Source organism: Bos grunniens, chromosome 27 (genome assembly GCF_055505025.1).
Source record: "Bos grunniens cultivar Pamir isolate PY7600 chromosome 27, Bosgru_T2T1.0, whole genome shotgun sequence".
NCBI lineage: Eukaryota > Metazoa > Chordata > Mammalia > Artiodactyla > Bovidae > Bos > Bos grunniens.
This window is the reverse complement of record NC_141191.1, coordinates 33,054,578-33,070,656: the sequence shown is the minus strand read 5'-3', so window position 1 is coordinate 33,070,656 and position 16,079 is coordinate 33,054,578. Positions and strand designations below refer to the sequence as shown.

General features: G+C 39.5%; 1 protein-coding gene and 1 long non-coding RNA gene across 13 annotated transcripts in view; one reads left to right on the top strand and one right to left on the bottom strand.

Moving 5' to 3' along the window:
* The window catches only part of LOC147343746 (uncharacterized), a 33,262-nt gene extending 19,206 nt beyond the window's left edge, over nucleotides 1–14,056 (top strand). Inside the window, exon 2 of the long non-coding RNA XR_015155965.1 lies at nucleotides 13,720–14,056. This is a non-coding gene — a long non-coding RNA (uncharacterized LOC147343746). The remainder of the gene's footprint in view (nucleotides 1–13,719) is intronic.
* Nucleotides 8,904–16,079, bottom strand: part of UNC5D (unc-5 netrin receptor D) — a 641,211-nt gene continuing 634,035 nt past the window's right edge. For all 12 annotated transcript variants that reach the window (XM_086379671.1, XM_086379676.1, XM_086379681.1 and 9 more), the window contains one exon: nucleotides 8,904–14,995. In XM_086379671.1, coding sequence (XP_086235797.1) covers nucleotides 14,791–14,995 — 205 coding nt within the window. In that variant the 3' untranslated portion in view covers nucleotides 8,904–14,790. The remainder of the gene's footprint in view (nucleotides 14,996–16,079) is intronic.

Below are 16,079 nucleotides of genomic sequence, written 5' to 3'. Positions count from 1 at the left end.
TTCCAGTCCTGTGGCCACTGCTGAGTTTTCCAAATTTGCTGGCATATTGAGTGCAGCACTTTGACAGCATCATCTTTCAGGATTTGAAAGAGCTCAACTGGAATTCCATCACCTCCACTAGCTTTGTTCGTAGTGATGCTTTCTAAGGCCCACTTGACTTCACATCCCAAGATATCTGGCTCTAGGTGAATGATCATACCATCGTGATTATCTGGGTCATGAAGATCTTTTTTGTACAGTTCTTCTGTGTATTCTTGCCACCTCTTTTTAATATCTTCTGTTTCTGTTAGGTCCATACAATTTCTGTCCTTTATCAAGCCCATCTTTGCATGAAATGTTCCCTTGGTATCTCTAATTTTTTGAAGAGATCTCTAGGCTTTCCCATTCTGTTGTTTTCCTCTATTTCTTTGCATTGATTGCTGAGGAAGGCTTTATTATCTTTCCTTGCTATTCTTTGGAACTCTGCATTCAGATGGGAATATCTTTCCTTTTCTCCTTTGCTTTTTTGCTTCTCTTTTCTCAGGTATTTGTAAGGCCTCCCCAGACAGCCATTTTGCTTTTTTGCATTTCTTTTCCATGGGGATGGTCTTAACCCCTGTCTCCTGTACAGTGTCACGAACCTCAGTCCATAGTTCATCAGGCACTCTATCAGATCTAGTCCCTTAAATCTGTCTAACAATAATTTGGTCTAAAAAATTAATTTCAGATTCTTTATCATTGACAGTGTACAGTTCTCATTTGGTTAAAATACTTACAGAGGATTTAGTAGAATATAACGTTATTTTTTACGTGTAATGTTCTTTGGATCCCTACTGTAGACAAATAGAGTGGGACAGGATATTCATGATACTGACTTTACAGAGATGAAAATTGAGACCCAAAAAGTAAAATGAATTGTCTGATACCCTACTGATAGGCCTGAGAGCTATCATTAGAACTTTCCTTGGAGTTTTTTTTTTTTTTTAATTGAAATGTAGTTGATTCAGGCTTCCTGGGTGGCTCAGTGGTAAAGAATCCACCTGTGTTGCAGGAGATGTTGTGGGTTCGATCCCTGGTTTGGCAAGATCCCCTGGAGGAGGACATTCTTGCCTTGCAGAATCCCAGGAACAGAGGAGCCCTACGGGGTACAGTCCATAGGGTCACACAGAGTCGGACACGACTGAAGTGACTGAGCACAGGTAGTTGATTCACAATGTTGTGTACTTTCTTCTTCATCTACTCTGGGTTCTTTTCATCTAACCTCACAGCATCTCATCTACAGCTGAATACCCAACACTTATCTTTTCAAAATTATTATTATTATTTTTTTGGCTAAGTTGGGTCTGTGCTGAGTGGGCTTTCCCTAGTTGCAGTGAGTGGTGGCCACTCTCTACTGTGGTGTGAGGGTTTCTCTCTGTGGTGGCTTCTCTCGTTGCACAGTATGGGGCTCTAAGGCAAGTGGGCTCAGCACAGGGTCAGTTGCCCTGTGGCATGTGGGACCTTCCTGGGTCCCCTGCATTGGCAGGCTGATGCTTAACCACTGTACCACCAGGAAAGTCCCAACACTTACCTTTTTGAAAGGAAGGATAGACTGAATTTTTCTCTGAGCTTAAAGACAGCAAGGTTATTTGATACTGATCACTTAATTATAAGGTGCCTCCAGCTTTTAAAAGTGGTCTTTGTAAGATTGAACAAATAACTCATCCCCATCAGTTTTAAGAGTGTATTTTTAGTTAGTTATAGTGGAATGTGATTAAATTCACAGGCAAGAATGAAAATATTAAAAAGTTGTCATGGGTTTGGAGAGAAGAGATTTTGCAAAGTGCTAAGAAATGGGTTGGTAGATGAGAAAGAAATAAGATTTTTAATCTGGACTAAATTAAGATGAGGACCCAGTTTATTTCTTAAATTTCTTTAGAAAAGTGAATCCCAAAATGTGAACTGCAAGATGTTACTACATGCTCATTAGATGGGAATTAGTAGTAATAGATATTTAGAAAATGGTGCAGACAATAACTTTGGTTGAGTGATTAAAAATGCATATTAGCATACCTTCATTCTTTTTTTAATATATTTATTTTAATTGGAGTCTAATTACTTTACAATATTGTATTGGTTTTGCCATACATCAACATGAATCTGCCATGGGTGTACACGTGTTCCCCATCCTGAACTCCCCTCCCATACCCGTACCATCTCTCTGGGTCATCCCAGTGCACCAGCCCCGAGCATCCTGTATCATGCATCGAACCTGGACTGGTGATTCGTTTCACATATGATATATGTTTCAGTGCCATTCTCCCAAATCATCTGACCCTCGCCCTCTCCTACAGAGTCCAAAAGACTGTTCTAGATGTCTGTGTCTCTTGTGCTGTCTCGCATATTTGTGTTACCATCTTTCTAAATTTCATATGTATGCGTTAGTATACTGTATCGGTGTTTTTCTTTCTGGCCTACTTCACTCTGTATAATAGGCTCCAGTTTCATCCACCTCATTAGAACTGACTCAAATGTATTCTTTTTAATGGCTGAGTAATACTCCATTGTGTATATGTACCACAGCTTTCTTATCCATTTGTCTGCTGATGGACATCTAGGTTGCTTCCATGTCCTGGCTATTATAAACAGTGCTGCAGTGAACATTGGGGTACACGTGTCTCTTTCAATTCTGGTTTCCTCAGTGTGTATGCCCAGCAGTGGGATTGCTGGGTTGTCTATTTCCAGTTTTTTAAGGAATCTCCACACTGAATGTCCCTGCTTACAAAAAATGTGAATAAAACTTCATTGGTTGCTAGGAGAGTAAATGTTTGATTCCATGTAAAGTGCCTAGTACATTAAACTATTTAGAAAGTGTTTATTACTATTATTATGCAAAAACTTTTGAGCGGACTCATGGTAAGGAACCTTCTAAATGTGATTAACTCAGTTTTTCCCAAACATGGCTAACGATAGGGTCAGTACCTAAAAACATCATAGAAGTTTGGAAAATCCTATTGTAGAAAATCCAGTGGGTCACAGAGGCATGAAAAACAGTATGGTCACCTCTCCTGAACAACATACATATTAATATATTTATCAGTGCTAACCTTCCTCTTTGAATGTTCTCCTTCCTTTATTTTTTAAATTTTTTTATTGAAGTATAGTCAATTTAAAATATTGTGTTAGTTTCAGGTGTATAGCACAATGATTCAGATATATATATATATTTCAGATTACTTTTCCTTATAGGTTATTAGAAAATATTGAGTATAGTTCCCTGTGCTATACAGTAGGTCCTTATTGATTATCTATTTTATATATAGCAGTGTGTGTATATTAATTCCCACCATCTGATTTAACCCCCCCCCTCCCACACCTTTCCCATTTGGTAACCATTAGTTTGTTTTCTATGTGGGTCTCTTTACGTTTGTTTTATAAATAAGTTCATTTGGATTTTTTTATTCCACTTATCCCAGTGATATCATGTGTGTCTGGCCTACTTAGTATGAGAATCTCTAGGTCTCTCCATGTTGCTGCTGCTAAGTCACTTCAGTCGTGTCCGACTCTGTGCGACCCCATAGACAGCAGCCCACCAGGCTCCCCCATCCCTGGGATTCTCCAGGCAAGAACACTGGAGTGGGTTGCCATTTCCTTCTCCAATGCATGAAAGTGAAAAGTGAAAGTGAAGTCGCTCAGTCGTGTCTGACCCTCATCGACCCCATGGACTGCAGCCTTCCAGGCTCCTCCATCCATGGGATTTTCCAGGCAAGAGTACTGGAGTGGGGTGCCATTGCCTTCTCCATCCATGTTGCTACAAATGCTTTATTTCATTCTTTTTTTAATGGCTGAGTAATAATCCATTGTGTGTGTACCACATCTTTATCTATTCCGCTATTGATGCACTAGTTTGCTTCCATGTCTTGGGTATTGTATTCCTCCTTTATTTTTTGCCTGATAAATTCTTACCTCTGATGGACAGACTGAAACTTCCACTGAAGTTCTCTATCCCTTTCTGTATCCACATTCTTTGCATTGTGATTTTGCAGTGATTCTCCTCAAGAGGTGGATTCTATTTCCTTATCTCTGGAATGGGCTGGTCTTGTGAGTTACGTTGGCCATTAGAATATTAAAAAAATGGGGGTGTTGCAAGACTGGGTCTCAAAAGACTTGACATGCTTTTTCTTCTGCCTTTATCGTAACATAACTAGCCTAACCTACTAGATCATGAAGCACGTGGAGCAGAGTTTGTGAAGAGCCTTGTCTGTAAGAACTGGCCCAGCTAACCTCCCCAGTACCTGCACATACATGGATGAGTCTAGCTAAGATCAGCCAATCCAGAATCAGATCAGTGGAACCCCCCAGCTGACCCATAAATTTCTAAGAATAAGAAGTGGTTACTTTACGCCACAGATTATAGGGTTTTTACAAAAGGTTAATAATAAACTATCTTTAAATCTTAGCCCAGTGGCAACTTGGCTGTGTAATGTTCCCTCCCACAACACACCCTGGTCTACTCCCCCATCTCCCCTTAGCAGTCTGCCTTCGTAGCTCTTGTTTGATGGTATGAAACTCTTCTGGTTTATCAGCTTTGTTTGGTTTGTTTATTTGCTCAGTCAGTCTTGTCTGTTTGTGACCCTTTGGACCCACCAGCCGCCTCTGTCTGTGGGAGTTTTCAGTCAAGAATATTGAGTGAGTTGCCATTTCCTTCTCCAGGGGATCTTCCTGACCCAGGGATAGAACCCATGTCTCCTGTGACTCGTTGGATTCTGGATTATCAGAGTGTGAGCTTCCTGAAGGATGAGTCAGTCTTATTAATTAATGCCTGACTTGTAGCAGAGAGGGTCTGGCACAGACAGGTGATGGTGCCCAGGCGGCTCTGTGATGTTTAAATTGTGAACATTGTCATGTTTTAAAGCCATTGTCTGAAAATCAGAAAATGAGTCACCTCACTGGAGCACCTGTTCTATGCCAGATCATTGTCATTTTAAACAAAGTATTCTTTGTCTTCCTGATAGTTACCTTTTTAATAAGAACTTGCTTCATCATTTGCCTCATTCACTCCTCAAACCATTCTATGTGGGTAGAAAATGGGAACTTAGTATTTTTAAAGCCTGTATTAAGCATTAACCATTTATATTTGAAAGCAAATTTCTTTTTCCTTATTTCGTGGATAGTAAGACATGTTGTTGTTGTTGTTTTAATAGTTTTCAGGTATCAGGAAGACACTGAGGTTGAGTACATCTTTGGCCCTGGAACTTTACTGTTCCTGCAGTTGGTCCTCCGTACTGTGGGTTCCCTATCTGTGAATTCAGTCTGTCAAAGATTGAAAATATTGTAAAATTCCATGAAGTTCCAAAAAACAATTTGAATTTGCTGCACACCAGCAACTATTTACATAACACATTTATTCTGTGCAGCTGACCCTTGCATAATGAAGGGCTTAGGGACTCAGGTTAAAAATCCACGTATAACTTACAGCCAGTCTTCTGCATACATGGTACCTCTGCATTTGAGGATTCAATCATGGATCTTCTAGCACTGTAGTATTTACTACTGAAAAAAAAATCCATGTATAAGGGGGGCCTGCAGAGTACAAACCCATATTGTTCAAGGATCAACTCTATTAGCTATAAGTAAGCTAAAGATGACTTCGAGTATACAGGAGAAGGGACTTCCCCTGTGGTCCAGTGGTTAAGACTTCGCCTTTCTGCGCATGGGGTGCAGGTTTCATCCCTGGTCGGGGAGCTGAGATCCCACATGCTCTGAGGCCAAAAAACCAAATCATAAAACAGAAGCAATATTGTCACAAATTCAATAAAGACTTTACACTGTTTAAAAAAGTAAAGTATCCAGCAGAGTGGGCATAGGTTACATGCACGTATTGTGCCGTCTTCTATATGCCTCTTGAGCATCTGTAGGGTTTGACTGATATCTCTAGGGGTTCTGGAATCCCTCCCATAGTGAGGGACAACTGTAAAATGAGGGACCACTCTAAAACAGTGGTCCCCAACCTTTTTGGCACCAGGGACCAGTTCCGTGGAAGACAGTTTTTCCACAGATGGAGAGTGGAGGGGGAGAGATGGTTCAGGTTGCAACGCCAGAGATGGGGAGCGGCAGAGGGAGCTTTGGTCGCTTGCCTGCTGCTCACCTTATGCTGTACGGCCTGTTTCCTAACAGTCCATGGCCCAGGGGTTGGGGACCACTGTTCTAGAACATCTCTGTTCAGAACCAGACCCAGCCAGAGACAGCTGGAGTTGTGTTCAGGCATTACACTATTTCTAGAACATTTACTTTGTGTCCAGAGAGTTTGATATGATTATCTCCTTTTAAAGATAGTTTCTTGGCCAAGGTCATATATCCAGAGAATGGTAGATTCCAATTACTCCCCAGCCTTTGCTGATTTGATACACATTTTGTTGGCTGCTCTGCATATGGCCTCTCTAAAGTAAGACAAAAGCTAACACTCATTGTTGCTTACTAAGTAGTATGTATTGTGCTAAGGGCTTTACATGTATTTTTTTTTTTCCGTTTAATCTTCAGACACTGGAAAGACTCTAAATTTCTATGATCACCCCTGTATTAGAAATAAAGTAGAAATATGAAGTGTCCTGTGTGCATGTGTGCTAACTCGCTTCAGTTGTGTTTCTTTGCCACCCTATGGACTATAGGCCACCAAGCTCCCCTCTCCATGGGATTCTTCAGGCAAGAAGACTGGGGTGAATTGCTGTGCCCTCCTCCAAGGGATCTTTCTGAGCCAGGGATCGAAACTGTGGCTCCTGCATTGCAGGCAGATTCCTTAACTTTAAGCCACTAGGGAAGCCCATTAAGTGTCTTGCATGAGTGAGTGAGTGAGTGATAGTCGCTTAGTCCTGTCTGACTCTTTGCATTCCCATAGACTGTGGCCTGCCAGGCTTCTCTGTCCATTAAATTCTCCAGGCTAAATCAATGCTAAATTGTCAGTGCTAAATGGCAAAGGGAAAATTTGAACCCAGACTCTGTTATTATTGAGCAAATGCTAAATAAGTCTTAAATGAATGAGCAATCCCTATCAGAATAAGTTTGAAATTCTAACAAATGTTGGCTACACAGAACATACCTAGATTAGCCCAAGGTAGCTTAATCCACTCAGAATTGTTTTTTTTTTATTTTATTTTTAAACTTTACAATATTGTATTAGTTTTGCAAATAGCGAAATGAATCCGCCACAGGTATACCTGTGTTCCCCATCCTGAACCCTCCTCCCTCCTCCCTCCCCATACCCTCCCTCTGGGTCATCCCAGTGCACCAGCCCCAAGCATCCAGAATTGGTTCTTAACTAGATAATACATTAAAAAAATTATTTTGAAGAGTTTAAAATTTTATAAAACTATTCAAAATAATTTTTTTAACAATTCTTTATAACAGTTCAAATTGATCTATTAAGTTCCCAACAGAACGAGCTAGTTATATATGGTATGGACCTTTGTGTCAGTCCACACAGCCTTTATCTAGTTAAAATTTGTTCTGACAAAGTCAAGCTGGATTTATTTGCTGTAATTATTTCAAATAATTCTGAAATTGTTGGTGGTTCTACCTAATCATGGGCTTCCCTGGTGGCCCAGCAGTAAACAAATTCTGCCTGCAATGCAGGAGATGAAGGAGGTATGGGTTTGATCCCTGGGTCAGGGATCCTGTGGAGGAGGGCATAGCAACACACTCCAGTATTCCTGCTGGGAAAATCCATGGACAGAGGAGCCTGGTGGTCTATCATTCTTGGGGTCACAAAGAGTCGGACACAACCGCAACAACTGAGCAATTAGGAACAGCTGAAACAATTAGTACCTAATCATACTAATTTACCTAGATTAAGTTAATTAGAATCAACTATTATTCCACCAGTAACTTAAAAACATTTTAATTAGCCTTAAAGTGCTGTCTACCTTAAAGTGGTCAAAAAGGATAGCTGAAACAACTCACAGCCACTTGGTGAGTATTCACACCCATTCCTATTAGACCCATAAGAACCCCAAAAGTTGAGGAAATGTTACCTATACTCCTCTCAGAGCTCCGTCATAGACACTAGATCCATTGTACACATAAAGATTTTCAGAAATCTAGAGAACATTTTATTCTATAAATTTCCAACTTAATTTTGGGACAAAACCTGTTATCTGTGAAATGGTTTAAAAAACCAAGTTTTAGAAAGCACTGGTTTAAGCCAATTTTTGGCCTTTTCATTGACAACCAACTCATTGAAGTAGATTGGAAACCATCTTCTAGTAAATCATACTGTTGAAAATGGCTCCAACGAGTTGTTAAGTAGTTATTAAATTCTTGGGCACTTTCAGCATTTTAACAGCTCATTGACCAGAGGCACAATCATACATCTTTTGTTACCTGAACGTTATTGACTGGAGATATTTCAATATTCACATACATAACAAATCGCCAGCACAGGCCTTAGTTTCTGCAAAAATCCCCTGGTCAATAATGTGTTAAAAGCCATTCAAAACAGATTCAGTCAGTCAAGATGTATTTGAAGTGTACAACATTACTTATGTTCTTAACGTTTTCCCATGGAGCAGCAGAACATTTTCTAGAGTGTCTGTAAAAATAATGCAAGCATTTTGAGGAATAATGGAAATGGTATCCCAGTTAGGATGTGGCAGGTATCTTAAGACTGTATAAAACTATAATCCCAAGGGTGGTGATGTGTATGTGTGTTGAAGTGCTCTAGAAATATTTAGGAGATCATCTCAAAAAAAAAATGATCATCTCATCTTTGCTTCCATGTGCCTCATTTTATCTTCTTCTTGAGGACAGGAGACATTAGGTTCAACATATTAATTAGGTTCAATATACTGGAAATTGTCCTTGATATGGAAGGCATTCCAGCCCCAGCATGGATGTATCAGGAAGTGTGTAGAAGGGATTCTCATTGAGAGTTCAAAGTTCCACTCGTGGAGTATCCTAAAATGTCAATAAAAGACTCTTTATTCATAAATAACTGATATGCAGGAATTTATGTCTGTACATTTATCTTGAAAAGTCTGTAACCATCCAATTTTTTTTTTTTGCAAACTCTACATAAAACATCCAAACCATCCATTTTTGTTCAATACAATATAACACAGCTGTTTGGCATTACCAAATATATATGTATATATATTTATAGATATGTACATGTGCTGAAAAAGAAGCCAGTGCAGCCTTTTCTAAGAAGTCCATCCAAGGATTTACTGTACAACATTCAGAATTTACACTGATAATACAAGGCACAAGAAGGGCGGTATGAAGCCAAGGCCATGCTTTATTCAAACTCTCTCCTCTGGCTTGTTCACTCCTTCAGCTTCATGTCAGATTGAGTATTCAGTTCTGCTGTTTTTTTTTTTCCGGCTTTGAACACATCAAATGAATGTTGAGAGTGGAATGGGTTTGAGATATGAGTCATTTCAAAGAACCACCCTCCCCACCCCGACACACACACATATGCGCACACACACTTTCCCAGAATAAACAGAACAAAAGGAAATCTCTTTTAAAAATTCTTCCATAAAGAAGTGGAGGTAAATCATTACTTATATATATCTTTTTTTCTTTTTGTTTTTTTTTTTAGTTTGAGTCAGGAAGAATTATCCAGTTTCCTCTTAACTGCTTATGTTTGCAATATTTCTAGGTTGAGACTTACCGGATTGCATGCACCAATCAGATACAGTTCTGAAGAATGGGAAATGTTAAGTTGGCCTTTATTCCAGTTTAGAAAAGGAGGAAACTGTTTTCCTGACTGGAAAATTTCCACAGATGGAGTGTGTCCCACCTTCTTACAGAGAAGTTTTGAATGAGAGCGGTCAACATAATTTAGGACAGGCCTCGGAAGGTGTTTCCGATTGAGATATTTTAGTCACCCTCTGATGAGGCTTAAATGGAAGTCTCCTGGTAAGAGGTGACTTCCCCTTAAGTATCATCAGAGCTGCTAATGGAGAAATACTAGAATTATTAGATCTATTTCTGGTTATAATATCTGTTTCAGTAATGGGGTCAGAAGGCATGATATTCTGTCCACAAATTCTCAAATATCACCTTTCCTTTTCATGACTCAATAGAACCGCAGTCATGTTTCTACCTACTCTCTATATCCGATTTTAATGGGATTATATAATTTGTCCAATTTAGGAATTTGGATGTAAATAATGCTTCAGATAGGGAAATACTTTTGGCAGCTAAGCACAATTTGAAGCCAAAGGACATTTTCATTATTATCATGCCTTTTGTAAAATGATTTAACACACATTTCCATTCATGCAAAGAACTACATTACCAAATTTAGTGATATAGTTTCTCATTTAACTTTTTGGAAAAAAAAAATACCCCTTGCCAAACTCAGTATTAGGGATTGAGGGGGAGGAACTTTTGCATCTCTGGCCTAAACATGAAGCTTACTGCCTTTTTAATCTTTGGGTTCAGAGGGAGGGTGGGTTCCAAGACATGGAGTTTGGTGTCACTGTCTTAGGCCCACCTCATGAGGACATTCCAAATCCATGATCTTCACAGCAAAAGGAAAAATCAAAGTAGCTGCTTCAAAAACCACAATTATTCTATGTGAGTTAAATTTCCTACTTCAGATCACAGTACTACACACTAGTGACTAACAGCCAGGTCTGATTTCCATCCCCTTTTCTTTCTTGAAAAAAATTACAGCACGCGAATTGCCATCTCGGTTTTGTCGACAGGCCTGGAGTTGGGGATGTGATGAGTCCATGGTAGACACTGGCTCTCCTAGAACTGCTTTTGCAAAAACACCACATGCTGTCAACACAGCCAAACAGCTTGATAACTGCAGCTTTTGAAAGAAGTTAGGAAAGTAAAAACACAAAATATGCAACACACCTAAGATTCGTAACATTTTCACTTTGTGACATTTGACAAAATACATTTTTGCTTGTAGTTCAGGAAAGTTCTATGCAGACAAAACAGTGGAAACGGCGGAAACAGTGGCCATTCAGCGTTTGGCTAAAGCATCAATTTTTGTAATTACAGCACTATGGCAACTAACACCAAAGGGATCATAGAATGCGTCACTCTCTGTAGGACAATATGGTGTTCTCCCATTTGCTGTGGATGTCATCTCTGGTCCAGTCAATGGGAGTTACCAAGGATTCAGAACTCTGCAATGTTTCATGAGGAAAATTAATGGAAATGGGCCACACTGAGGGCCAGAAAAGCCGTTTCTCAGCTCCTCCACAGTTCCTGTGACCTTCACGGATCTGGAACAAAGACCCTCTGAGAGAACTTCACCTTTAACACATCTGACTCAACACCTTTACAGGGGGATTAAGAAATCGAAGGGAAGATGGCAAAAAGAGAAAACCCAAAGCATATCAAAGGCATAACAGTTTGGAATTCACAGGTAGATTGGTCAGATGTTTGCAAAGTGGACAATACCATCTTCAACCAGTTCTATTCTTTTTAACATTCTCTTATCAATCCCGATGTTGAGAATTTCTATCAAGGGAGACTGTTACAATACATCCAGAACTTTTAATCCAAAGAGAACCCTGTTTAGTGATTTGACTTCATAACTTCTCTCAAAGTCAACTGAAAATAAACAGGGACTGTGGCAAAGGAGAACACCTGCAGTTGGAAATAAAAATAACAGAAAAGAGAAGTTCCCGCTCTTTAAAGAGAACTGTCAATTCCTATTCATCTCTTACAAAAAGGCCAATAAAATTTTTGTGGGAGTACATCTGAGTTTTATGAGACTTCCTGCACCGGTAAATGAAGTTTGCATTTAAATCCATAGAGTGAGCTTCCTTTTGGCTTAAAGGATTTTTAATGTAAGCCTGGAAAGCTGCACAAGCAATGCTCTAAAAACTGTAAATTACCTTTATGGGGCTGCAGTCTGGTGAAGCTGGGAAATGCAGCGTTTTGGTGGCTCCTTTTAAGTCATGTTTGAGGCTGGACTATTAGACTTAGATGCATTTGAGCACTGAAAGATTTGGCATTAAGTGGGCTATCCTGTAAAAATTTTAAGTTGCCTACCAAGTATGAAGGATCATCTTTAATTTATTGTTTCATTTTGCTCTAGGACAATAAGACTTTGAGTGTAAGTGCTTAGACTGAGTGAATCCCTTTCAAGAAAGGCAAGATGATAGGAAAGTATTAAAATCAAACCAGGGTTTAGGTTGCAGTGAATAACCACAAGTTCAAGTACCAGCTAAGTCTATCTGATGTGCAGTTTCATACTTTTCTGCCACACACAAACACATCTTGGTCTGGAAATCTCAACAACATGGGTTCTCTTTGGAATTCTGTTATAAAATACTGTACAATCCTGACCTGACACATAATCTCCTACTGTAGAAAACCTGTAGAAATCCTACATGGGATCCTGCAAGAAATGAGAAATGTAAAGAGGAAACAAAATGGATTGAAAGGTGGATTTGAACTTTGGGCTGAAATTTGAGGTGAATTATGTTTTTTTGCTTCCTTTATCACATTTATTTATAAAATTCAGGCCAAAAAAAAAAAGAAAAGGGAGGAAATTCTAGACAGTCAGGGATTGATAATAAATTCTTAAAACAATCTAGATAGATTCTAGGGAAAACATTGACATTTTCCATCTGTTTTAAAATATAAAAAATGTATCAAAAATCTAAAAAAGATCTGTGTGGATTCACAGACTAGATGAAACAATTAAAAGGCCAATTAGAAGAGAAGAGGAAAAATGGGTAGGATATTTAAAACAAAAATCACCCAAGACGGATAATAATATAAGCTCTACACTGTGTTTCTTTAAGTTCGTATTCAGCGGTTCAGTGCAGATTCTTTGCATATACCACCCATGCCAATCAATTGTGGGAGACTGACCATCAATTTCCACTTCTATCTCAAATCATATCGGGGTAGCGAATGATTTACACTTTTGCACTTTCTCTGTTTTGCTCCCTAGAAGGAATAAACAACTGGAGTACACTAGCAAAAAGGTGTTTTCCTGATGGAGGTGGTATTTTGAAAATATGCTCAAAAGCTCTAAGAGGACTTGTTCTATATAATATACCTTTGGTTCCTGAGAAAAGCAAGATGCTTTTGAATTTCATGTAGCAAAGCCTTCTATCAAATACAGGGGACCTTTGTACCACACATTCATTAGAGAAAATGGCCAACACATTAAAGAGTTCTTCAAAGCCTTACCCAGGATATTGTAAATTCAACTTACTTTTTTTTAAGGTCGTTTGTCACTTAGGTGGAGATTCATTTTTTTAAACATGGGATCTATGTTGTTTAAAAAATTGACTGTATCTCTACTGCCAAATATTTCCCATCTCCCCCATTCCCTGACTATTTTTATTCTAATTGAGTCAACCTCTAAGTAGCTGTTCAACCTGGGGTTAATCTAGGTCCTTGACTTTGGTTGTCCTGATTCTGGACAGCTAATTAAAACATCAACCAAAAGATGAGCAGGAGCAAATCTATTCATCTTTAGTCTACCAGGACATTTTGTCAAAAATAAACAAGATAAAAGATGGAGTGAAGTGTTAAGATGGGGGTCATGTGTTATCTGTAGATTTCAATTCTCCACAATATTGTTGCCTTTCATTTAAAACATAGTGTACTATGTTAATGGTCCTTAAAGAAAACATACTGAAGGAGGTTGAATTATTGGAGCGTGAAGGCTCTCTGAACAACGTGTGTAGTTTCTGAGACATTGTGGTAGAAGTATTCCTCGTGTCTATGTAGTCAGATAACATTTAGAGCAAAGATCTTTTGCTGATTTCTTAACAGGCAAGACGAGGATGACCTATAGCCTCTATGGAGAGATTTTGTTGGAACACAATATCAAAAGGCTAGAAAATTCAAGAACTGGATTGTAAAGGACCATGAAACCCCTCATCCCTTCATAACCACCATGCTGGGGAACTGAATCAGCACCTGCACCCTGGAATGCCAGCTTGAGGCCTGTGGCATCTGCAATTCATGTTTCCTTGGATCTGATTTGACCCCTCTTGTCTCTAAATCTGTGTGTAAGCTGTGTTCTAATAGCTTTTGCAACTTGAGTGGCTTAGCTGAGAATTAGAGATGGTTCTGTTAAGCTAGAAAAAATAAATTCCCATACTGAAAAGTCTATGTTCCTTGAAACTTCTCCCCTAGTGTAAGGGGAAGAAAGAATGTGGATAGATTTGTCCTTGGAGAAAATGAAGGTGGGGTAGGTAATGCTACAAGACGAGCGTGTGGTCTCTCTTACCTCTCGACCTATTAAGTGGCTGGGATAGATAGGGAACTGGTGCTGGTGTGGTGTACTCAGATTTGAAATTCTAAATGCCCTTCTCGACACCGTTGAAGTCTACAAATGAGTTGGCAACCCTGTCTCACTTCTAAAACCAGTTTACACTGATTGCCAACATCTCCCATGCCAGTTGGTTAGAAAACTCTTGACAGTCTGGTACCAGCATCAGCTGGTCCTTTGGGGCACATCATTAAAAATCTCTTTCAAAACGCACTGATTTAATCTCTGTCTTCCCAGCTTTGCTACAGCTCATCTTTCCCCACAGTTACTTCTACTAGATAAGCCCTCACTTTATCCTTATCACTCCAAATCTGAGCAGTCCCTCAAGTGTGAACCCACGTATGGATTCAGAGGAGACTGTAGAACCGTCTTATGTTTAAGAGAGCTAGTACTTTCCCTACCAATATATTTTACCTATATCAAATTCAGTGTCTTCAATCAGGGATGTTGACTGATTATAAATGAAGGCTGAACTCCCCAATGCCACTGGGCAGAAAGCTGCCTCTTTCTTTCCCATTGAAAGCAAATGTCCCAAAGCTGGCCGTCACTCTCTCAGGAGAGGGAGCGGACTAGAGTCCGTTTTGCCTGCTGTAGGTGAAGTCGGCTTCATCGAGCTGGGAATCCGTAATGTTCGAGAGTTTCGTGTGTGTCCTCCCAATCTCTTCAAGGGCACAGGCCAGGGAGTCAAGGTCACCATCGTGCTGATGACGAGCTTCCCACAGGTTCAAAATGACAGCAGATGGGCTACTTTGTGTAGCAAAATAAGATAAATTCCTAGACAGAGTTGAAGAAACAAAATGACAAGACAAACAGAAATAAAGGAACACATACGATAGTTATAAGGGAATTAGAAATGAACTGTAATAGCTATTATTTTGATAGGACTACAGAGCTCCATTAAAGTAGACCTGGGGATGGTCTAGTTTGTATCAGATCATTCAACTGAAACTGTGCTTTTGGAGGGTTTCCAATGAACTTCTTATCCTGTAAGTGTCTTCTTAGTCCTCACCTTCCTTGAGTTGTGTGTGTGTGTTTCTCTTTTGAACACCCTCTTAAAAAGCTCTATTCCACTAGCTTATGTGATGATATAACTCCTTTTTTTTTTTTTTCAAAATATCTGACACTTCTTTATGCCTCCCACAGTGAACATAAGGGCTGTCAAGATTTTATCTGTGATTCCTTGGGCTCATATACCAAATGGACTAGTTATCAACTCCAAGTGGACAGTGTCTAAATCGGCAGGCACCTCCTGTCTTCTAAGTTAATGTGAACCAGTGACAGACTTTTTAAATGACCGAGGGACTGCTCCAATTAGATATCCATCTTCCTCCTCAGACTCAGTGAGTCAGGAATCAGTATAATCTCCACGCCTCCCACTGGCCCCCATTCTAATAACAAATATTTTACCAATTAAAAAAGGAATCAAAAAAGCAAAAAAAATCCCAGTAACTACTGCTATTCTTCTAATCTCTCACACTAGGACATTTATTTTTGAGTCTTCTCTTTCCTTCTGACAAACTCAGCAGCTTCATTATTTATGCTCTATTGTTTTTACAGTTGAATCAAGCAAGTGCCTTCCAGTTCGTTAGAGCCCCAAACTCTCTAATATCTCCTGTATTTTGTTTCTTCAGTCATCAGGTATCTACCTGCTTTCACTGCCTGCCTTGGTCTGGCCTCATCCTAGCTATGGCTATGTGTATTTTCCCTCCATATTCTCTTTTCCTTTGAGCCATTAATGCCGACAGAGGTAATGCTTTTCTCCTTGCCTTCATCCAGTAAATTCTGTTGTTAGGAAATGCCCACTTTCCCTCTTTCCCCTCTGTTTTGAAGATCCTACACTCTTACAAGGCCCGGATTG